Here is a 22735-nt window from a genome sequence, read left to right as displayed (position 1 = left end):
GTGCTTACGCTTCCCTGTCCGCAGGCATGTCGAGTCCGTGCCGGTGTGGGGTAAGCGGCTGTCGGCGGAGCTCGGCCCGGGCTCGTACACCATTACCTTCGTGGCCAGCAGCCCCGTGAGCCGTGCGAACTCCTCCTGTTCGGTGCCCATCCTTGTCCGGGGTGAGTCCCGTTGTCTTTCAAACCTGTCGGTTGTTTGCGGCGCATTCGTGAATCTTTTCCTATCGTTTTCTCTTAGACGTGGAGAGGCCGCGCGTGTGGCGCTGCCCGCTCTCCTTTGAGGTGCACCTGTCCCCCGGCGAGGCCTCGCGCCCCGTCTCGTGGGTCGAGCCGCACTTCACCGACAACGTTGGCGTGGAGGCTTTGCTCCGGACCAAGGACCCCGGCGAATCCCTGTCGCCCGGACTGCACTACGTGACGTACCTCGCCCGAGACGCGGCGGGCAACCGAGCCAGCTGCCACTTCAGCATCGGGGTCAGAGGTGAGGATATTACCCGGCCGAGCAATCGTTCTCTGGGGTCCTTAGTGTCTTACAAGTTTACCTCTCTGTTGCAGAGTACACCTTCCCGTTTTCGCGAAGTGCCCAGGTAAGTTTCAAAACAATTTCTTTCGATGAGTTTTCCTGAGCCAGAGTGGGATGCCCTGAACCTTTTTCGTCTTCCCAACAGAGGCGCACTGGCTACCACAACCACCAGGGCTACTACGCGCATCACGCTTACGTCAACGGCGGCAGTAGGGAGCGGCCGCCAGCGGAGCCCTGCCTCAGAGGAACAACACCTCGGCGCACACCAGTGAGAAAATCAAACTACTAGCCAAGCCCGCGGACCCGTCCGCTTTTTAAAAGTATTTCTTTAACAAAACTTGGACACTCCTTCCACAGTCTGGGGTGGTGCGTTGCGTGGCCGTGGCCGCCGCCACCGCGCCCGCCATGCAGGTTTGGCCGCAGCACGCCCAAACCCAGCAGAGGACGCCCGCCATCCCGGCGACCCTCTCCGTCCGCAGGTGGGCCACGGGACCCGCCGTCAGGCACGTCTCGTCCAGGACGTCCTTCTCGTGGGACCTGCCGCGGAGCGCACCGTCCACCACAACCTCCCCCGCCACCACCACTACCACGACCACCACCGGCCGGCCAGGAGCAGTCCCCGGTGACTCGGTGTACGAGGAGAGCGTGGCGGGCGCGCAGTCCGTAACGACGAGACGCTTGGAGCGTAAGTGTGTCCTCTGACGATCAGCATTGGTCGTGCCAGTGGCACCGACCTGCCTCTGATGCAAGACGCAAGCCCCCCACGATGTTCATGTTGCAGATCACCGCATCCGTCACCACCACGGCGCGGCCGGCGTGGCGTGGGAGGAGCGGCGGCGGCGCCTCGCGCAGTACCACCTGGACCAGCTGCGGAAGCTGAACGTGCGAGAGTGTCCGTGACCGGCCGGGAGGGAAGGCCCAGCCCCAGCGCGCGCTACAGCCACGTGGCTGTGGCTATATCATTCGAAGACCATCACACCTAATTTGTCAAAAAATATATACATGACTGAACAAATCACTTTCTTTGACAGAGAAGATTCGTCGTTAGCGTTGAATAGCATTTTACAGTAGGTTCTTCCTTTCTTTCTTTTTATTTTACAAGTAATCAAGCATTCCAAAAATAAGGATTGATGACTGAGAAAAGTGGAAATTTTGCACTGAAACAATGCACCGAATGAGAGAATGATAATGTATTGATACCATTTACATCTCATGCACTGTTCTTGTGTTTCTAATAGATACATAGGTCAAAATAATAAAATTCCTTCAAATTTCTCAAATTATTATTATTTTTTTTTTGTGATGTGCCATATAATAATCACTGCCATGTAAATTGTTAAAGAAGCAAAAGTGAAATGAGACTTAAGTTTAATTGTACTCTTCAGATAGTGTGAAATTGTTACAACAAATTTGAAAGTTCAAAATAAATGTAATTTCTTGAAAGAAACAACAAAAGCAAATAAAGTTCAATAATCCCTAGCCCTTAGCATGGAGTCATAAGCTCCATCCATGCTGGCGACTCAATCCTGCAACGCCTGCTAAAATAGCCCGTTGACAAGAGTGGGGGGGGGGAGAGGGGGGATGAGGTGGTGACAACTGCGAATAATGCTACGTGCAACAGCCTGTGAATAATCTCATACATAGGGTACGTTTGGCAACAATGCAGACCATCGTGTTTTGGTGGTTTTGGTCTGCTTCGTCGTCCTCTTAACCTGTCTTCCGTGCTGTCATCACTTCGTACCACTTGTCACAACTTAGATTCTAGCAAAGCCAACTAATGATTTTGTACGTGATTTAAGTACCATGTGACATTGAGGTTTGATTGATCGTCCGATGCCTTTTCAACTGAACATAACACATTCAGTAGTCATAGTGAACACTATAACATAGAAAGAAAACATATCCATTGAGTCCATTGAGAGCAAAAGGATGGCAGAAGGTGGAGGCTCAGTATTAGAGGGATTTCTCTGCCCTGTCTGTAAGGCTGACTTCGGTACAGCAGTTAAGTTACTGTCCCACTTTGAGAAAGAACATAATGAGGACAAGGATGTTTTACAAGCGTTTAAAGGCAAGTATTTTTATGAAGTGGGTGTGCCTATTTCAATTGGTGCCAATTTATTAACAATTTATTTTTTGGTTTCAGATTTATTTGGCAAAGCAAAGAAGAAAATATTGAAAAGTGATGGTGTTTATGGAAATGAAGGAGAAATCCAAGCTTCTTCCCGAAAAGTTATGGGCTATTCACCTAGCTTATATGAACCACAACCTATTGGTAAAATCTAATCACTCTGACAATTCTGATTTCTTTTAATACTACTCTGCACTATTCTGACTATTTTTAATATAACCAAAAAATCAGGAGCGGTTCGTTCACATTCACAACAGTTCTCTGCAGTCCGTAGCCAGCACTTGGAGCATTATACTGTTGAAACCAACAAGTTATTGATACGTCTAGATAAAATACTGAAAGATTTACCTTCAGATCCTCTAAAGAGAAAAGGTACGTAGAATTTTAATAGACAAGGTCTTTGAAAAGGTTTTTCCTCATTTATGTCTATGTCTGAAAGAACTAATAAAGACATTTTTATTTCAGCCCATGAGCAAGAAGTTGTTCCTTGGGTGGATGAAAAAATGGTTAGACTCTGTCCAAGTTGCAGCAGATCATTTCACCTGACCAGGAGAAAACATCACTGCCGACTTTGTGGTTTTGTCATGTGCAATGATTGCAGTTACTCTCTTGCTCTTGATACTGCTAGTAAGCTAATAATAACAAACTTGTAACTTTTTTTTATGTCATCGAGTGAAAATCAGTTTCTCTTATTCTTATTTCTTTTAGGGAAAATGACAAGTCCTATATCTCAAGTTGAGCCACAAACCGAACTTCAAGGTTCATCATTACCCTCTCAAAAATTAAAACGATCAAACTCTAACTCCAGTCTTAACTCAGTTTTGTCATTAGTTGAAGGAGTTCACCAAATAGACACTGGTTTACGTGTCTGTAAAGAGTGCCTTCATGTAAGCAAGCTTCTTCTTTTGTTGATCTTTTGGCTGTAAAAATTACTGATTTGAAAATTTTTATTCCAGCTTTTAGAGAGCAGAGAAGCATTGAGAGAGAGTAGGGCAGCAAGACCCATTTTGATACAATTTTATGAGCGTTTAAGGACTTACATGCAAGACGCCAACCAGTTTCTTCCCACATATATTAAGATGTGTAACTCAATAAGGTGACAGATATAATATAATCAAATGCATTTGTAATCTATCCATTCATAGTTTTGATTTGGCCCATTATTACATGAGCTGTTTTAATTTTCCCCTTCTAGCTGTGGAGAATCTACATATCAACTTAAAGAAGCTCAAGCATTATGGGCTAAATTGCTTCGGCTTGCTGAAAACATTGATTCACTTAGGTGCGTAGTTGCAAAAGTTATCATGAGTATTGGTTAAGAGTTTTATTGTTACTGCTAATTATACAGAGTTATTAGTTATATCTTCTTTTACCAGCAAAAAGATTTTAGTATTGGGAAGTGCTGATACTGAAAATCCTCCTAGAGGCAGAGCGTTACAGCTTCAGCAACAAATCAGAGCAGCAGCCACTGCATTTCTTCGCAATGAGATGTTAGGCCTTCCAACATTACCAACGGAGGCAAAATACTTGGAAATGCAAGAACAGCGCAGGTGTGTGTCCCTAAACTCAATTTGTGTCCCCTGCTTGATAAAACATTCGAAGGACACGTATGGATGATTGGTTCTTAACATATATTCTATTGTAATTCCTAACATGTAAATGCAACACTAATGAAGACCAATAATGTTTCAGACAGGAACTTAAAGCTCGAATACAACAGGAACAATTGGAAGCCCAGGCTTCATTGCAGCTCCAAAAGCAAAAAGTGAGAGAAAAGGGACGAGACAAACAGACATTTGATAGAAATCATGTGAATGTCCACCAAGATACAGTGAGTCATTTATTAAGTTTTTGAAACATAATATATATTTGTGTACAAGGCCTTACAAATCAAATTAATCCTCTATTATTCATAGGTCCTGCTTGATTCTGGGTGGACTCCTGAAAAAGCAAGGCTTTTTAACTCAGACGACCCTATGGTACAGCAGATGAATAATCTAAAGCATTACATAAAGGAGGCAAAGTAAGAAACCCAATCTAATCTATTTTTGCTGCCAAAATAATTCATCTCATGTTTTCCATGTAGCTTTACACTTATTTTTCTTCACAATGTTTTATTTGCAGATTAGCTCAAAGAGTTGATGAGGTTGAGGCACTTGAGAGAAACCTAGAAGAATTACAAGAAGAATACTGGAGACAACAAGAGCAGAAACGACAGGAAACTGCAAGCTAGCTTCTATTTTGTTGATGCATATGCTAGTGCATGATAAAGACCATCTGATCATGTACAACTGTGTTGCCTGTTTCGAAACGATTGCATTTTGGATATTATGAATTATAGGTATTGTTTAAGAGAATTGATCTCCATACCTTGAACTGATTTTCTTTAATATTCGTCTATTTCTCTTGGCTGCAAAGTCTCTGTTGTGAGTGGCTGCTCCAATTTTCAATCAAATGGAGAAAGTAAATATTCCCTTTTTTTTATTTTTGTTCAAATTCACTAACAAATGTAGTCTATAGAGCACTTCTATTGAAAACTGTATGCACTCATTAAAACATTCTTCTTGGTGAAAACTTAATATACTGACTGTTTAAGGAGGTTTTATTACTGACATGTTCTTGTTTCTTATATCCAAGATCTTCAATTTTAATTTCTCTTGGATATGACTGAAAAAAAAAAATTCAGACTTAGCATTGATGTATTTCACTGTTAGTTCAAACTTTTCAAACATTCAGTTAAATTTAAGTCAGTTACCTCATAACTCCTTCTTGCTATCTTAGGGAATTGACCCCACATTTCTGATGTATTGGCAAGAGAAATTGCCTTGTTCTTTGATTGATCATAAACCTTTTCAATGTGATTCTGATGGGGAAAAATAAAAATATATTTAACAGTAATTGATGCTGTTTGTAAGTATATAATAACAAATGCACTTCATTTACGACACAGGAGGGAGGTACAGACCTTACTTCTTTTTGAAACAGGAGGATTAAATTCAAAGTGATCTGCAGAACTTAAAGGGTCACCCTTTTCTGATGAAAAGATACAACACTTGTAAAAGATCCTGCTCAAACAAAAAGGACAAAGTAGAAATTCAATACATGCAAGTGAACTCACCTTTGCTGCCTTTTAACCATGAAAACCAGGAAGTATGGGGTTTTGGTGGTTCAATTGCTGCATTCGGACTATCCTGATACCTTCCAGGAGTAAATGAACAGTGGTAAGCAGAAATCCAACTAAAGCTGAGTGAAACTAATCGTGATAATACATACCAGTTTACACCATTTTCTCTGCTGCAGAAACCGTCTTTGTTGTATAAATCTATCTTTGATTTTTTAGAAAAGTGGCCATGATTAGAATTCAGCTGGCATCCAACTTCTGAATAGTGAGGTATTGGAGCAGGTGGCACATGATCTATAACTGGAGACAAAACTGGCGATGTTGGCCAAAAAATGTTCTTTTCTCTTTCGTTCCACAATGGTGCAGGTTGGCTCAGAATTTTAAATGGGTTTTCAGTAGATTTGACTACAGCACTCTTCTTAAAATTCTTTAAAAACTCCGTTTCTGTTTGGTTGGTAGTTTCACATGGTGGTACAGAAATCTTGTCTTTCTGGCATTTCTTTTTGCTATAAAATTTATCATTATTCTGGAAATCAGGGTGTATGGCTTTCACCCATGCCTCTGTACTCTTCTGCTTGAAATCTTTCTCACTCTTACTGCACAACATAGGATTTTGATCTATCATTTTTCGTTCTACGTTTGAGTTAGTCACAATTTTATTTTCTACTCCCATTTTATCTCTGTTGTGGTAGAGCCTGGTGTCTTGATCTAGTGGTTTATCAGATTCCTTTCCCAAAAGTTGGTAGAGCCTGGTGTCTTGATCTAGTGGTTTATCAGATTCCTTTCCCAAAAGTTCTTTCTGCAGGGATGCATCCTTTTTATGTACCTCATCAGATTCCAATGAATATGTTGAGTGTAAAAAAATACCATGACTGTAAAATTTATGATAAAACATTTGCTAAAAGGAAACACTAAAGGTTCTTGCATATTATACGCTCAGTATAAAATAATAAACATACCGCTTCCTGAAAAGCTCAGTAAGATTTGATGCAACATCGCGTTGCCAGTGAGAGACACAATCATCTGGAAAAATAAGGTAAGTTGACTCTATAAACAAAACAAGGCAAAAACCTTTAAGAAAATGAATGGAAATAAATACTGCAACAATTCCCAGTGAGAAAACTTAGTCAAAATGGGGTCAAAATAAGGTCTTGGAATGTCATTCTGACTTTTAAGTCCATACTTGGAAGGACGATATTTTGACCTGAAAGGTCAAAATGACATCATTTTGACTAAAGCATTTTCCTCGAGAATACAGCTTCAACTAACTTTCAATTGGGAATTGTTTCTTTCCTTCTAAAACAAGGCTGTCTACAATGCCTGCAGCAAACTTTTGACGGACTGAAAATGAAGGCCTTTTTCTGATTGTAGGTACACTGTTCCCACTTGAATTATGTAAATCAACTCTTCTTGTTGCGGTTGAACCACTACTATTTCCTTGAAAAAGTAGGTCCTGGTCTTTAAAATTGCTTGAGTCGTCATCATTATTTACAAGTATTGATCTGGCAAATTAAAGCAGATGGAGGGTACAGCCAATTAAATATTTTAAGAAATCCTTTTTTTCTTAATATGAAAAAATTAAGAAAATAGACACATTTTTGTCTTACATATCATTTTCAGGTGAACTGCTTGCAGTTACCTCTTTGGTATGATGCTTATATTTAGGTGGAAATGCAGGGAATGAACCACAACTTCTCTTTGATTTTTCCTTTCTGACCTTTTCTATGAGTGGATCAACCAAATCAATAGAGTCATCCCTATCGGATGAAAAAGTTGAGCAAGTGGATGCAGAATTGGAGATATCTTTTGAACTAAAAAGAAAAGGGAACATTTAATTGGAGAGTAGTAAAGAAAATGAGTCCAAATAAAATCATGTGAAAAATTTGAATTTACATACACTTTATTTTTCGCATCCTGAAGAAGACGTTTCAAGTCATAATCGACTGTGCCTTTCTTAACATTATGGGCTGGTAAAGTGCAGAGGATTTATTTCAGAATGTTGCCAAAATCAGAATTAAAGGGTGTTCTCACGACAAAATCTTTCACGTTACCTTTAGTTCCTCTAGAACAGGGGGATGTTGATATAGCTCCTTTCAAGTTAAAGCCGTTCTTGTTCTAAAAAAGTTAGCGTTAATAGTGTTGTTATTTTGACTCCTATGAGTATCAAATACAAAAGTAAGAACATCAGAAACACAAAGCTTTAACATACCGTCAACCTTTTGTCAGTTATCCGTGGTAGTTGATTCACTTTACTGTGCGATTCCTGCAACCAAATTGCAGATTGTCAAACTCCTTGAAGTGAAAGGTATATCAATCTTTAAATTTACTAATTTTGACCCAAAACGGGTTGTCACGTGGCTATCATTCTTTAAAGGGACTATTTACTAGAGAACACCTGAACATCATATCACAAAATGCTCACCTTAAAATGAGAACTTTTAGCATTCCTTTTTTTAGGCTTTATTTTAGTTCTGTGTTTGTGATATCGCCTATGTTCCATCAATGGAGAGGACATTCTCAACTTGCCCAGAAACAATTGTAATTATAATTATTATTTGATAAATTCCGTTAATTGCAAGTTTCCGAAGCTGCCGCTGTTTGAATGGGTGCCGCCTATTTTCTTTCCAGCCCACTCTTTGCTCCGATGGATTTTCAAACCTCATCCAATTTGACTAGAGATGGATTAAAAATATTTCAATTTTCTACAAAAGCTTCTAAAAATATCCACCCTGAGAGATTCTTGACCTTTGATAGTAGCTGAAAGTTAAAGTTATCGTGTTAGGTAGACTAAGTGGATTGGTGCACCTGTTGCCGCTTTCCGCCTTTCCGCACCGTTCCGTTCCGTTGTTGTTGTTGTTCCGTTGTTGTTCCTATGTTCACATAAATACCGGTTCACGTCGCGGTCGCGTTCCTCCTGACACCTTGTTTGTAAATCTCAGACTCAGAACACGTGTGTTTGAAGTGTATAGAATGGGCAAAAAAGATAAAAAGGCCAAGAAAGGCAAAGGTGCCGAAAAGACTGCGGCCAAAACGGAAAAAAAGTTGACTGCGAAGCAGAAAAAGGAACTCGCTGCCATTGGAGAGGTGCGTTATGATTTATCACTTTAACCCCTTGTGCCGTTGTTCAATACGCTTTTTACAGAAATTTTGATTTTTGAATATTCGCATATAACATGACAGCATTCCCGTATCACTGGAAGTTATTTTCCCCTTCCGATTGCGACTTTTTTGCATGTTGTCATTGCGTATCTAAGTTTATTTGATTCACCTGAACGTGTTATTTTGCGTTATTGCAGGATGACATTGAAAGTATAGTTGCTCAGATCGAAGCTGAAGAACGGAAACGACGTGAAGTTGTGGAACACATTGTTGGCCCTCCCTCCCGGCGGGTCAACTTTTCCCTTGTAGCACATCCAGAGAAGGAGGAACTAATCTTATTTGGGGGCGAGTATTTCAATGGCCAAACGGTGAGTAAACCTTCAATAGGAGAGAGAATTTAATGTTTGTTCAATATGAATTTTTAATCTCTCTGTTTAGACTGCCCTATACAATGACCTTTTTATCTACAATATACCCCGAAATGAATGGAAAGTGTTGAAGGCCCCAAGCTGTGCACCCCCACGAAGCGGTCATCAAATGGTGTCTGTGGCAGCTAATAAAGGCCAATTGTGGGTATTTGGTGGAGAATATGCTAGCCCTACTCAATCACAGTTTTATCATTACAAAGATTTGTGGGTCTATCACATGGCAACAAAGCAGTGGGAGAAAATCAAGTAAGCACTGTACATGGAATGAAAATATCGCAATATTATTTGATATGAATATTGTTCTGGGCCTAGTAAACCTGACATTCTCAAGGGAATCTCAGGCAATCCAGACGTTTTGTGGTCATCTTTATAATCCTACAACATTCACAATTCTCTTAGTTCTCCTGGTGGTCCATCAGCACGCAGTGGCCATCGTATGGTATGTGTCAAGAAACATCTAATAGTATTTGGAGGATTCCATGACAATCTCAGAGATTACAAATATTTCAATGATGTGTATGCCTTTGATCTTGAGAATTACACTTGGAAGAAAATAGTGCCTTCAGGTAGGATGAACAGAGTTTACAAGACAATCTCAATATTTATTAGTTTGATAAATAAATTGTGATTGAATTTGTGTCCTTGGTTTGAAAATTGTGTTTCTTTGCTCCCAGGAACAGCACCACTTCCGCGATCTGGTTGCCAGATGATTCCTTTAGCTGATGGTAAGATACTGATTAGTGGAGGCTACAGCAAGGAACGTATTAAGAAAGATGTTGATAAGGGCACTGTGCATACTGATATGTTTCTCTTGTCACCTGAAAGTAAGTCTATAAATCAATCCTACTGCTTCCGCTTGGATTATTTTTCTTCTGTCAAACTAATGTTTGTTTTTCTTTCAGAGCATGATCAAACTAAGTGGAAATGGCAGCCTTTGAAACAAGGTGGAGTTAAACCATCTCCAAGATGTGGGATGGCCATAGCTATGAGTTCTGCTAACAAGGCCTATGCATTTGGAGGAGTGTTTGATACAGAGGATGATGATGAAAATCTTGCTGGAACTTTTTTCAATGACTTTTATATGCTTGATACAGAAAAGTTCTCATGGAGAACAGGTAGGTTAAATGCATCCATTGCTATTGTGTTTAATGTGTGTGGATAAACTCTTGTCAATTATATTTACATGTAAGTTCTGTTTCAATTGCAGTTTCTTTAAGCGGGAAGAAAGAGACAAGGCGTAAACGTAGAAAAGCCAAAGAAGGTGAAGGAATGGACTGTGATGAAGATGGTGAGGAGTCAGATGATGAAGGGAATGAAATGGAAGTGAGTAACTTTTGCATCTATCATATATATTTATATATAAGTGTTTGAGAATGACCTTACCTATCCTCTTATTAACATCGATAGCATTAGCTTCATCATGGACAAGTTTGTATTGATGAACTTATTTTCAGGTTGAACCAGCTACCGTTACTACCATATCAGATGATGGCATCTTTAAAGTGACCATGGGGCCTGCCCCCTCTAGTACAACCTCAGATTCTGTAGATAATAAAAGTTTGACAACTGTCTTCACACCATCCACCCGGATGAGTTGTGGATTAGTTGTGAAACATGGTGTGCTTTACTTATTTGGTGGTATGACGGAAGATGGTGATCGTCGATTTACTTTCAATGACTTCTACTCCCTAGGCAAGTTATGCCCCTTTGACTATTTGCAATTTTGAAAAAGTAAATTGAGTACTTCTTTATTAAGCAAAATTTGTTTTGTTTTTTTCTAGATCTTCACAAATTAGATGAATGGAAGATTCTAGTCCCTAATGATCAAAATGAGGAGTGGCTAGGATCAGATAGTGAAGAGGATGAGTCTGGTAGTGATGGAAGTGATAGCGAAGATGATGATGAAGACGATGATGAAGAAGATGACAACGAAGATGAAATGGATGTAGCTTAATACATGTGATGGGTATGTAAAATAACCAATCAACTTTCATATTTATTCTCTTCCTCCCCTTATTTTGTGTGAAATGAATACCAAGTTACACATTGAATTAAATAAATAGTTCCATTTATTCAAGATAGCTCAGGTTATGAAACAGTACAAGGGAAGTACAGTGAATAATACTGGTGACACTAAAGATATGCCTTTAGTCAAAATTGTCAAAAATATACCAGCTTTCAAAGAATTACCAACAAACTAGTATGTAGTTGGATTCAGATTAATGTGTTGTAAGTCACATCTAAACCACTTCATAGTTTGAAGTTTTCTTATCAGTTTGTAATGTGAAAGCTCTCTTCACATTACGAAGTTTTCATACAACTCAAGAAAGGGTTTTCTCAAGCATAGAAAATGACATGGCCTTAAACTATTGATACAACAATATTGACTTCTGTGAAAATTACATTTGAAAGAAGTAGAGCTGTTTTATGAAACAAATCTTCACAACTAATATCACCCAATCCAATCCCCACCAAAAAACAGCCAACAGTGAAAGCAAGTTTGTTTGTTTTCTAAAGAAATTACAGAAATTTTTTCAACAAAGCTATAAGCAGTTCTGTTTTCATTTTTTTACCCTACTTGGAATAAGTGTAGCCTCAATCTAATTAGGTAATTGCAGTGCAGCTACTTTCATTGTTTTCTACACATACCTCACAATATTTGATGTGTGCATTCTGATCTAGTTATTCTGCTTAGATTACTGTATTTGTATTTTCATTGAATGCATATAGTTCCTTTGTAAGAGAACAAACAAATTGAGGAGTGTCTATAGACAGTTTTTTGGCACTAGCACAAATATGCATTAGCAGGGCTTAGTACTGTAATGGACTCTCCTACAGAACATTCATTTAAAAATAAATAAAACATCAAGCACCAGATTCTTTTGAGCAGACAATATACTTAATGCTACAGGCAATGCACGAAAAAAATAGTGATAGCTTCTATATTTCGGTTCACAAGAGATTATCACAGGAATGGAGTCTGCAGCATTTCCTTAATGAATACAGTAATAGATTCAACAAAAATAGTGTGCATATATGGGATTACAGTGTCTTTTCTGTGCTGTGCGCACAATGTGCCTCAATTTGTCCTATCAATGTATGCAAAGGTATTGATCATGAGTTGTATGTATCTTGCCAAGAATTTACTCTGCGTAGCCAAGGTGTAGCGGCATAGTTAAATAATTTGCAGGGCAGAGTAGCGGAAGCTGAACCTCTCAAATTGTTGTGTACCTCATATACCTCAAAGACAAAAGGGGTTAATCTGGTGACCAGGTATTCAGCACCAAGAACAAGGGTGGGCACCACTATTTCCGGTAAGCACATCAGCGGACTAGACAAATGCAGTTTATGCATGGTTTATGCATCTACATGTCTTAACAGAGTGAGCATTTGCCAGGACTCAACAAAACATGCTGAACCGTTCATTGCGCTTACTGCAACAAAATTTTGAGCCGCAAAAATTGAATGCTGCTGCACGTGTTTAATAAGTTTAAGTAATTCTGTGCATATTTGTGGATTTTGTTTATAAAATTCTACCAATTTGGTCTAGTTTCTTATCTGAAGTTGATCAAAGTAACATCTATCTTTGCTGCAATCACATAAATCCTACCTAACTCATCACATAGATCAATCTCTCCATAAAATCTCAAAATATTTATCTAAGACTATGATAGTAATACATAAAAGATACTGAAAAGGCACAAATCTTACTTGTCATCTCTACATTATGATATAATTTGTTTAGAATCACAGGAAAATTTACTTAAATACTGTTAAAAATAATTTCATTAAAATTTGTTAAATTGAGCTATTTTAAAAAATCTAATGAAATAATCTAAGTAATATACAATGTACTTGATTCATATTTCAAGTAGGAAGAGAAAATGCTATATACATATACTTCCCCTTGGGGTTCACATAACTCCTTAGGAATAAGAATGTAATCATTGTGCATTTCTGCCAGTCAAGAAGACCAGGTACTGACATTACGCACCACAGCCCAAATATATATACATATATGATGAGTTGTCACCATGTTGTCACTTTTTGTCACACTGGTTTACTTTTATTTACAACATTTTTGTAAAACTCTCATTTCAGAGGACATCTTCCTTTTTCTGTCCAAGATGTATTGTATAATACATACTTTTAGCCATAACTGGGAGGCCTCTTGAGTAGTATTACCTGAGTACTTTGGAATGGTTACATTACAGTTTCTTAAACTGGAAGTGGAGCTTCTGCATAGAAATCAGGTTCATCATCATCATCATCAGGTTTGTTGCTGTCCAGCTGAATAGAATTCATACAAAAAAAAGAAGAAAAATAGAGAGTTTGTTTATATTTTTAAAACAAATCATTATGGGGAAGTGGACTTTCTCATGATCGGATTACTTACAGCTCTCAGTTCAATTGGTGTAAACACACGACTCAATTGAGCTCTAAGAGGAACCATCAGTAACAAGAAGAATGGGAATGCTAGTGATAGTACAGTTGATTTTACAACCCACAAAGCTACTAAACATAGCAGTTGAATCAATGTGTACATATGCATCTTGAATGTTGCAACCTATTTAAAAAGTTGAATTCAAATAATTACAAGTTCTAGATAGATAAAAATTAAAACGAAGTGGGGAGCTACTAACCTTTCTGACATAGGGTGCAGATGAATGGTGTTTTACAGGCATAAAAAATAGTTTAAGGCGTTCAAAAAATTGAATACCTGCTATTGAAGATATGCCCATGTACAGAAAAATTCCAAAAAGCACTGACATTGGCACAAGACGAAGTAGAGGCGACATTAAAACTGAAAGCCCCACCATTGTTGACACCAGAAGAGCACTGAGGCGTTGTTCTGTAATTTGGAAAGTTTATGTTGAGAACTAATCTTTATTTTTAGTACTGTAAATTATCAATGATACCGATACCTTTAACTTCTATGATGTGTGGTTTATCACCAGGAGCGTGAGTTCTAGACATAACTGTGACAGCAGATACATGAGCTACGGACCGTACTGTTGCTGCACACACCCATGGAGCACCCATGAAACCACAACCCATATTCAGGAAACATATTAACACTATGTCCAGATGAAAGCCAGAGCCTTTCTGTAATTTTCTTTCTTCTTTGTCAATGATAAGCCTAAAATAAATTGTTGAAGGTTTAAAATATGTTTTAAAAGACAATTAAAATATACATATTTGACAACTAGCTGATAGTCTTCATAAGGCATGATTTGATTTAACTTACTCAGAGATGTGTGTCTCCATGAAGAGAAGAATGTAGATTAGAAGAGCTGGCACTACACAAGCAAATGCTACCCACCACTGTATTGGCTCACTTCCTCCTGCTGGAGAGATAATCCAACCTCGTACTTCAGGATTAGAGGGTGAAAGACCTTCTGGTACCTTTAATTTTTCTGTGTAAGTTCCAGGTATTAAATAATCCATCAAGACCATTACTATAATAGCAATTGGTACACCAAAATCTCCTAATGCTCGTCGAGCCTGGAAACAATATGAGTCCAAATTATTTTTAGCAAATTCAGAATAAACCTTGATTATTTTCAAAGACATGACAGCATTCACTCACACTTCGTCCAAGAAATTTGCTGTTGCGGAATTGACGCAAATAATAAGCTATAAAAAACGTCCCTAAAGCCAAAATTGTGCAAAATAATGCAGTATTTGGTTGGCTAACGGGCAGGTCCTTTGTAGTTCGATATCCAGTTGGTGAAATAGTAACACTGGTGTTAGATCTGGAAAATATTAAAATTTAAACAACAAAAATAAATTTGTGTTTCAGGTTTCTTCAATTTTATTTTACAGTTAGCTCACAATGTGGTTCCCTCTCCAGCAAAATCGTTTGAGTCATCATTTAAGGTGGTGAAGTTTTCAATTGAACTCAACGCTCCAATTGGTATATACTTTCCCGACCCCTCGCAATAGTCAGCCAATGACCTGAGTGGATGGGTTTCATAGATCTGAAATGGAAAATTATCAACCCATGAGTCTTTAATGCCCCTAAAATCAGCTTATATCCATTTTTAAAAAGTATTTATATTTTACCTTAAAGAGTTTCATTACACTTTCAACAATGTAAATAATACAGATAAGAGAAGCAAAGATTTCTTCTGTAAATCGTGTGAACACTTTCACAAAGACACTGCCTTCAAAACAGCTAACAATAAATGCAATCACAAAGAGCCAGATGCCAATGAATACTCTCATTGAAAGGTAATTAATCCCATTAGAACTACACATCTGAAACATTGAAATCCACCTCTGTAAATTTTCATTAATTTTTGAGCGTAGGAAAGACTTTAGGTAAACTTACATTGAAAAGACTTTCATCGAAAAGCAAGAGGGGTCCTGTTGCACCAACAATGACTAAGGGTTGTCCAGCAAGAAGCGCAAAGACAACACCTGCTATAGAGGTAGCTACTAGAGTTTCAGATATACCAATCATGTTTTGAGTTTTGTCACCTGTAAGATAATATGAAGTGAAGGAATTTCTCTACTGTCAACAGTATGATAGGTGCATCAAATATAAATAATATTGGTACAAACCCATGAGGCCACCAAATGTGATAGAAGCTGAGAGTGCAGCAAAATACATAAAAATGGCAGCTGCAATTGTTTGTAAATTGAAACCGTCTTTAAAATCAGACAAATAAAAGGGTAATCGACGTTTAACATCATTAACAAGACCTCCCCATGGTCTCTTTGTGCGTCTTAGGGGATCAGGGCGAAGAGCTTTCTTTGCAGCTTGTTCCAAGAGAGCTATTTAACAAAGTATAGAAGTTTTAATAACAATAATATCTTAGGCCTTGTTTTGATTTGGTATTATTCATACCTTTCTGCAGCTCATCGGTATCTAATAGTTTGGTTGTTTTTCGACGACGAATAGCATCACTTTTGGCCTTAATGTCATCAAAAGGAATGAGATCTTGACGCTCCCAGTCTCCAGGGGGGAGTACAATACTGCAGTCCAGGAAGTCATTTATTGCTGATAATAACTCTGTTCTATGTTCAGCTTTATAGGCTATTTGATGAAATGACTGTTCAAAGGATTATGAAAAATATCATTGGATAGTGAATTCATAACTACAATAGTTACATCTTAAATTAAGAAGCAGAGTAGTGAATACAGTGAAAATTATTTAAGATTTTACCTGATTAGCCATTAAAGTTGAAAGAGAGCGACCTATCTCATGGTAATCCATATCTGCATTGACTGGGCCCAACAAAATAAAAATAAATCTCACAGGGATGGACACCTAGAAGAAATCATGTTTAAGGCACTTAATCATAAATGTAAGTGTAAAGTGTTCTTTTCAAAGTTTTGTGGATTTTTCAGATGGTACTCATTTTTTGCTTCACCTACCTCTGTGATAGCTGGCATCAGACTTCCTTCTGCCAATCGAACAAAGGCAATAGTTGGCTGTTCCAAAAAATCTACAGAGCCAACCAAAACAGTCAATGCTTCTGCTCCCACAGGTATTCTTTTCAAAATAGTGTCGTTGGTCCCTTTTTTGTTGAGGTCTTCAGTTGAAGAACTGTAAGTAGTTTCTTCCTTCATATCAATCTGAAATTTAAATTAGGGAATTACTTTATCCTAGTAGAGTTAGTATAATTAAAGGTCATAAAGGTCATTTGATGCTTACCACAAGACTATCCTTATGTTTCCCATCATTGTGATTCGAAGAGTTGTTGCAACCATCTTTCAGTGAAGCATTTAAATTAGTTTGAGGCGTAATAATCCTTGGCCGTTTGTCATCATTTAAATTCTAGAACAAATAAATATAAGTGAGATTCCACATTGATAAAAAAATTATTTCTACAAACTTAAGTAAGGCAGGTAATACAAAAGCAAAACTGTACAATAATATTAAAAATTGAATCTATTTTGATCAGATTCTATTCAACTCTTTCGCCTGTGACTTTTCTAGCTAGCTCAGTATCAATTCTTGAAGTTATCGCCAAGAATGCCTCACCAATCTCTACTTATTATCTACATTTGCGACTAGGACTATGTCTTTTTTCTCTCTGCGGTCTCCTAAATACTCTACCTAATTTCAAATGTCTGTCAGTTGAGAAAGATACTAAAATCTAGGGTGGGCCACGGATCCCTGGGACACCAAGCCCTGATCATTTTGTAGTCATACTGTATCATTAATCGCGCCTTACGGCCCCGAGCGAGCAGGCAACCCGCGAAACGCGTGCCGCGTGCGTGAGGTTCAGTAAATCTGCAAAATGATCGAGGGTTGGTGGGCCACCTTGCAGAGATAAAAAAAATGTGAGTCATGTCTACTATTTCAAATAAACTAATGCTATCGTAACTATATCATCAAAATAATAACACATAGCTCCCTCAGAAAATTTTAGATACTTAAAAATTTCAATATAAGTAATGAAAATATCATTTCTGTTGATAAAATTTCTGAATGAGAGCTTGTCTGATGCTTGTTGAGGTAGAGGTAGAGTACTTCATTTTCTATCAGTATAGTAAAAGCACAATGGATTTGATGCAAGCACGTTTACAGGTTGATCTGGTTTTTACATGCACTGTGGAACACTAAACTCTGTCATCACTATGCTTTTTCTTTAAATGAAGCATCAAATAAAAATAAAATTCAATGTACTTAAAAAGCTAATCACAGCAGTGATGTATTGGTAAAATTTGAATCCTACGGAAGTTAAACATTGGCGTATTCAGCAATCCTGTTGAAGGCAACAAACACGGTAAACTATAGATTTTGGTATAATACAGATGTGGGCTTCAGCAGAGAAGGTTGCAAAGTGGCAATTGCATCAACTAAAGTGTATAGAAACATTCGAGCGCAAAGAAGAAAATAAAAAGTAAAGGCAGGAGCTGAACTATTGGTTAACAAAATTATAGAGTTACATATGAAGATGACTGGTAGTAGTAAGACTCGCAGTCGTCAGGCTCTGCGCACAGTGGGCACCGACCAGCCTCCGCCGCCGCTGCTAGGGACTGGCAGCAGAACCACCAAAGCCGTGTGAGTGTATTTTTCAGAAATTGAATGCACGGAAAGTTGTGCAGTTGGTTTTATAACCGACCATTAGTTGAACAAATGAATCCAGTAAGATATCCAGCTCAGAGAGGACTTTGTATAGAGTGTGTAGAATACCTTGTTGGATAGATAGCCGTTCTTATGTTCTTGAGGCGACTGTGCCTCCGCGGCCCCCTTACCTGCAGGCTGGTGTAGCTGACGGAGGCCTTCTTCATGCCGAAGCGGAAGCGCTCGTGCTCGTTGACGTGCCGGTGCCGCAGCAGGAGGGCGCGCATCACCGTCACCCTGTCCTTGGGCCGGATGAGCTCCGAGATGACCATCTGCTCCACGACGCGGTACGCCACGCCGGGCAGGTCGTGCTCCTCGCAGTCCAGCATGACCACGCCCGTCTCGAGGCAGCGGCGCAGGTTGAGCAGCGAGTGGAAGCTGAGTGAGGCGACGTGCGGCCGGCCCCAGCGGTCCGCGCCCTCCTCCACGTGCTCCTCGTACTTGATCCAACGCGCCGTCTCCTTCCACTCGCGGTCCTCGCCCTCGCCGCACAGCTCGTCCAGCTGCACGAACACCTCGTGCGGCGTGTGGTCGAACACGCGCTTGGAGAAGCCCAGGCGGTCGCCGGGGAGCGCGCTGTGCGCGTGCGCGCCCGTGCCGCCCTGGTGCAGGATCTTGAAGCGCCGCATGCCCTTGACGTCGTCGAAGCGGTGGCCTGTGGAGCAAGACGGGACATCGCTTAGAGTCATTGCTTAGAGTTCTCCCTGAGGAGTGTACACCCTACGTGCCGGCGCGCGTCGCTCACTTGTCAGCTTCTCGAGGTCCATCTCGTGCAGGGTGGCGGCCTCCTCGGGGTGCACACTGGCTCGACGCCGCTCGCTCTGCGAAGGGAACTCGGCCCCCGACCTCTTCCGCCACTCCAGGTCCTCCTGGAGGCTGAACTTCCGATGGAAGCGGTGGTGGTGATGGTGATGGTGGTGGTGGCGCCTGCGTCGACAGGGGAAAAGTATGGACGCGTAAGGAGCGCGCTGCGCAGAGCTAACGCAGAGCGGGCTTGCGGCCGGGAGCCGGGCGCCGTGGGGTAGGCCAGCTGCTCAACAGGCGTGCGCCGCGGCCCGTGGGTTGCCTACCCATCGGTTCGCAGGCGCTCTAGGGGGCGGCGGCGTGGCGGGCGGCCCGGGACCGGAGAGCGGGGAGGGGCAAGGTCGTAAGCGGTGTGCGCACCTCACCAGGACCCCGGGCCCCGGGGGGCACCCCGCCCTCCCCGCCAGCCTTGTGTACTCGGGCTGCTTGCTCAGTCGCCGCCGGCCCCGCCGGCCCCGTCACCTCACTTACGTGTGCTTCCTCTTGGCGCGACGGTCCTCCTTGGGGGACGCCGTCTGGTCGCCCGGGTGGTGCGGCGACGACGCGTCCTGGCTGGCGTCGTGCGGCGGCTCCTCGCCCTCGGGCGTCGTGCCGCTCCGCTCCTCCGCGATGCCGCCGATGTGGAACTGCACCCGCTTGAGCGCCTCCGAGTCCACGTCGTGGTACAGGCCCGAGCCGGAGCCCGAGCCGGCGCGCTCCGACAGCAGCGCCTCCGACACGCTGTCGCGCCGCTCCAGCTCGTAGTCGGGGTCGTCGTCGACCACCTCATCCTTCAGACTGCGGGAGAGCAAGGGCGCTTTGTATCACTCTGAAGGTGTTCTCCCTGTCGTCCTTCTTACCTCCTGTGGTCTTTTCACCTCCCCCTTTCACACACACGCACACGCACACACACACACACACACACACACACACACACACACACACACATATCCACCCTGCCGCCCAGACCGGGGCAAGTTGCGCAAGACATGACGAGTCCTAAATGTAATTTGTCCTTTGCCCACTCCCCTTAGGCCCCTTTCTCGAAATCCGACACATGCCGAGTAAAAATAAAAGGAAAGGGGAGGACTCTCTAGTCCTGGAGGGGGTAGTGAAAGGCGAGGCAGAAAGGTAAGGGGCTGTGCCTCAGAAAGGGGACGCGCGTTATATCACCTCAACTGCTTTTATATTGAATGTGTAGTAGACGACAGAAGCCAGAGAAAGACGCGCTGTATGACACCAACCTGCCCGCTGGTAGGGTCGTCTCCGTGTCGGCTGAGCCTCGCGACTCCTGGGACCCCCGCGACTCCTGCGAGCCCTGCGAGGCTAGCGAGGCGCTGTGACTGTGCCGAGGGCTGGGCCGAGGGCTTGGCCGCGGGCTGGGCCGCGGGCTGGGCCGAGGGCTGGTGCGGGGGCTGGCGCCGGGGCTGGGCCGCAGGCTGCTGTACAGGACGCCGGCCAGGGGGTGGGCCTTGTCGGCGCCCTCCTGTAAGCACACCGCAGGGGGCGTTCAATTCAGGTGAGGATTGCGATCCAACTCCTCCGCCGGAATGGAATCTCGGACGCGTGTCGCCACGACGCCGGGAGAATTGCCAATGCCTCCCGCTTTGTTCGAGACGTCGAAGGAAATGTTCGTTCGGCGAGGCGGCGGCGGCGTAGAAGAAGGGCGGACGGCTTGGCTTTCGCCGCGACAGGAGAGCTGCTGAAACTCGATCACGGATAAGACGGCGCCACACGTAGAAATGAGATTCTGTTCGTGGTAACCCGATTTCCTTTGTGCGTTTGTCTGGCTGTCTGGCGGCGCCGGGCACCCGCTGGGTAGGCAACACCCGGGGGCAGCTTCGCGCCACAGCCCAGCGGGAGGCCTCCCCTCCGACCAGACCCTCCCCGTCGAGCACAGTCCGGCCGCCAACCGGCCACCTGGCCGGTGCGCGCTGCTTTCAGAGATGATGACTTAGCAGTGCTGAGCCGGTTATAGTCCTGGCCGCTCAGCGCCGTCACCGTCAAAATGAGAGATGTCATTTAAATTTACCCGCCTCATAGAGCGAGGCACGCAACAGACGGGTTTCACCGGTTTCATCCCCCTTTTATATTATTTTCGGTCTCCAGCGAGGAGCCGCGCGCGCGCCCCCGTTCAGGAATAACCGGCATAAAGGGAAGCCCGCCTCCCACTGATGAAGCCATCATCATTTGTTCTCGGAAGCCCCCCCTCTCCCCTCATTGTAAAAAATAAAATAAAAACTCTGTATTTTCCTCTTCATTTGCCCTTTTGCGCCGCTCCCGCCGCTACGTACCTCGGCCGGCGTGGACGTGATTGGCGACGAGGGATCCTCGGGCTGCGCGGCCGGGGCCGAGGCCGGGGCCGAGGCCGGGGCCGAGGCGCCCGGGCTGCCCCCTGGCTCAGAGGTCCGCTGGCGCCTCATGGACCCGGAGCGGGCGCGCGTGAGCTCGTGGAGGCGCAGCGGCTTGAGCGGCGAGTGGGTGTGCTGGTAGCTCTTGCGCCGGTCTGGACAGAAAGGAACGGCAGTGAAATGAGTGAAAAAAAAATACGTTCGCACTATAACCGCAAAACCCTTTGGTTTTGTCACCCAGCCTCTTAAAGTAATTTTCAACCGAGGGATTTGGTAATAGAAGGGGAAACTGAAAAAAAAAGTTGGCCGCAGTCTAATGCCAATCCGAATCATGAAACTTTTCACTCACAGCTGTGGTCCTCCTCCCTGAAACGGCCGCCCAGCGTGGGCTCGTTGGGCTCGCTGGGCGACAGGCGCGCCAGGCTGAACTTGTCGCTCGCGCCCATGGCGAACACCTTCTCCATCTCCTCGTCCAGGGAGGGCGCGTCCGGGTCCGCGTCCGGTCCATGGCTCTGCGAACAAAAAAAGAGAGGGACGCGGGGTTGGGAAAAATGTCACAGCACAGCAGGTCATCCATTCGAAACCGGTCAGGAAGAAAACGACAGAGTGGGCGACAGCGTCGCCAACAAAACGAGACAGCAGGGGCGAAAGCTTTAAAGGGAGCGCCGCCTCCCGCGCCACACCACCCTCCGCCGCCCACCCATTCATTCCAGGCATCAGAAATGCAAATCAAAGCCATCGCTGCTTGGAAGTAATCAATTCTGAAAAGTTGAGCTGGCGCTCGGGAGCCGTGGAGCACCCCGGGGACCCCGAGGCGGGGCGGGGGGCGACAGTTTGAGCGGGGGCCACCACCCCCACCTCTTCCTCCTTAGTTTGTCCCGCTCTATAATTGCTCCGTCAGCAAAACGCACCGAGCACAGAGAGAGGGATTGGGTCGGGGGAGAGAGCGGGAGGAAGGGCGAACAAACAAGGTGAACTGGAAAGGAGGGGGGGGGGGGCGCACCCACCCCCACACGCAGCCCAGCCCAGCCCCACCACACACCGCCTCCACCGCACCTCAGCCCCGACAGAGACCTTTGCGGCCTGCTGCTGGAAACTTGAAAGCTCATCATTGTTCCGAGACACGCTATACACGCCATGATGCGCGTCAGAACCAAGGCCGCAGAGCACTAATACCTGCTCCACGACGCGACCCTTTCAGAGCCGAGGTCTTCTCCAAG

General features: G+C 43.1%; 5 protein-coding genes across 8 annotated transcripts in view; 3 read left to right on the top strand and 2 right to left on the bottom strand.

Moving 5' to 3' along the window:
- The window catches only part of LOC113204953 (fibrillin-1-like), a 24082-nt gene extending 22280 nt beyond the window's left edge, over positions 1-1802 (top strand). For both annotated transcript variants that reach the window (XM_052263747.1, XM_052263746.1), the window contains 6 exons: positions 25-161; positions 238-480; positions 555-586; positions 668-790; positions 880-1207; positions 1304-1802. In XM_052263747.1, the coding sequence (XP_052119707.1) occupies positions 25-161; positions 238-480; positions 555-586; positions 668-790; positions 880-1207; positions 1304-1422 (982 nt within the window). In that variant the 3' untranslated portion in view covers positions 1423-1802. The remainder of the gene's footprint in view (positions 1-24; positions 162-237; positions 481-554; positions 587-667; positions 791-879; positions 1208-1303) is intronic.
- A 387-nt stretch (positions 1803-2189) lies between these two features.
- LOC113204991 (rabenosyn-5) lies at positions 2190-5548 on the top strand. Its single transcript, XM_026420397.2, has 11 exons — positions 2190-2590; positions 2666-2794; positions 2882-3022; positions 3116-3277; positions 3359-3537; positions 3607-3746; positions 3846-3932; positions 4027-4200; positions 4343-4481; positions 4567-4673; positions 4775-5548. Exons 1-11 carry the CDS (start codon positions 2452-2454, stop codon positions 4881-4883), a joined length of 1506 nt encoding a protein of 501 aa, XP_026276182.1. The 5' UTR covers positions 2190-2451; the 3' UTR covers positions 4884-5548.
- LOC113204989 (uncharacterized) lies at positions 5170-8570 on the bottom strand. The gene is made up of 12 exons (XM_026420395.2): positions 8194-8570; positions 7981-8034; positions 7823-7886; positions 7669-7738; positions 7379-7582; positions 7041-7273; positions 6731-6794; positions 5924-6643; positions 5769-5848; positions 5616-5683; positions 5406-5513; positions 5170-5317 (listed from the first exon to the last, which is right to left on the bottom strand). Exons 1-12 carry the CDS (start codon positions 8284-8286, stop codon positions 5201-5203), a joined length of 1875 nt encoding a protein of 624 aa, XP_026276180.2. The 5' UTR covers positions 8287-8570; the 3' UTR covers positions 5170-5200.
- An 80-nt stretch (positions 8571-8650) lies between these two features.
- On the top strand, positions 8651-11375 carry LOC113204990 (kelch domain-containing protein 4). The gene is made up of 9 exons (XM_026420396.2): positions 8651-8855; positions 9068-9238; positions 9309-9544; positions 9698-9864; positions 9973-10122; positions 10201-10413; positions 10506-10621; positions 10753-10990; positions 11080-11375. Exons 1-9 carry the CDS (start codon positions 8742-8744, stop codon positions 11250-11252), a joined length of 1578 nt encoding a protein of 525 aa, XP_026276181.1. The 5' UTR covers positions 8651-8741; the 3' UTR covers positions 11253-11375.
- On the bottom strand, positions 11345-22047 carry LOC127748807 (band 3 anion transport protein-like). Of its 3 annotated transcripts, none has more exons than XM_052263744.1 (21): positions 21865-22047; positions 21459-21670; positions 20409-20650; positions 19657-19962; positions 19127-19308; positions 18513-19036; positions 18204-18293; positions 16963-17085; positions 16683-16883; positions 16471-16575; positions 16152-16356; positions 15866-16078; positions 15633-15781; positions 15365-15559; positions 15134-15279; positions 14889-15042; positions 14547-14803; positions 14224-14438; positions 13942-14150; positions 13695-13865; positions 11345-13588 (listed from the first exon to the last, which is right to left on the bottom strand). In XM_052263744.1, exons 1-21 carry the CDS (start codon positions 21977-21979, stop codon positions 13517-13519), a joined length of 4086 nt encoding a protein of 1361 aa, XP_052119704.1. In that variant the 5' UTR covers positions 21980-22047; the 3' UTR covers positions 11345-13516. The 3 variants fall into 3 exon arrangements, with proteins under 3 accessions (XP_052119704.1, XP_052119703.1, XP_052119705.1); XM_052263743.1 differs by having other exon boundaries at positions 14889-15054; positions 21865-22046; XM_052263745.1 differs by lacking the exon at positions 18204-18293 and having other exon boundaries at positions 14889-15054; positions 21865-22046.
- Positions 22048-22735: the final 688 nt, after the last annotated feature.

Source organism: Frankliniella occidentalis, unplaced genomic scaffold (assembly GCF_000697945.3).
Source record: "Frankliniella occidentalis isolate FOCC.00 unplaced genomic scaffold, Focc_3.1 Scaffold14, whole genome shotgun sequence".
Classification (NCBI taxonomy): Eukaryota; Metazoa; Arthropoda; class Insecta; order Thysanoptera; family Thripidae; genus Frankliniella; species Frankliniella occidentalis.
Note: the sequence above shows the minus strand (reverse complement) of the source record. Positions and strands in the feature narration are given on the sequence as shown.

Excerpts from the sequence above, each read along its gene's own strand:
- LOC113204989 (XM_026420395.2), bottom strand. The coding sequence starts at position 8,286 with ATGTCCTCTCCATTGATGGAACATAGGCGATATCACAAACACAGAACT. Across the intron at positions 7,887-7,980 it reads TAACTGACAAAAGGTTGACG|AACAAGAACGGCTTTAACTT; the intron begins GTATGTTAAAGC and ends TAACTTTTTTAG. Across the intron at positions 5,318-5,405 it reads TAGCAAGAAGGAGTTATGAG|TCATATCCAAGAGAAATTAA; the intron begins GTAACTGACTTA and ends TTTTTTTTTCAG.
- LOC113204991 (XM_026420397.2), top strand. The coding sequence starts at position 2,452 with ATGGCAGAAGGTGGAGGCTCAGTATTAGAGGGATTTCTCTGCCCTGTC. Across the intron at positions 3,538-3,606 it reads TCTGTAAAGAGTGCCTTCAT|CTTTTAGAGAGCAGAGAAGC; the intron begins GTAAGCAAGCTT and ends TTTTTATTCCAG. Across the intron at positions 3,933-4,026 it reads GAAAACATTGATTCACTTAG|CAAAAAGATTTTAGTATTGG; the intron begins GTGCGTAGTTGC and ends TTCTTTTACCAG.
- LOC113204990 (XM_026420396.2), top strand. The coding sequence starts at position 8,742 with ATGGGCAAAAAAGATAAAAAGGCCAAGAAAGGCAAAGGTGCCGAAAAG. Across the intron at positions 9,239-9,308 it reads AGTATTTCAATGGCCAAACG|ACTGCCCTATACAATGACCT; the intron begins GTGAGTAAACCT and ends CTCTCTGTTTAG. Across the intron at positions 10,622-10,752 it reads ATGAAGGGAATGAAATGGAA|GTTGAACCAGCTACCGTTAC; the intron begins GTGAGTAACTTT and ends ACTTATTTTCAG.
- LOC127748807 (XM_052263743.1), bottom strand. The coding sequence starts at position 21,979 with ATGGAGAAGGTGTTCGCCATGGGCGCGAGCGACAAGTTCAGCCTGGCG. Across the intron at positions 16,884-16,962 it reads AACATAAGGATAGTCTTGTG|ATTGATATGAAGGAAGAAAC; the intron begins GTAAGCATCAAA and ends TTTAAATTTCAG. Across the intron at positions 15,782-15,865 it reads CACATTTGGTGGCCTCATGG|GTGACAAAACTCAAAACATG; the intron begins GTTTGTACCAAT and ends ATTATCTTACAG.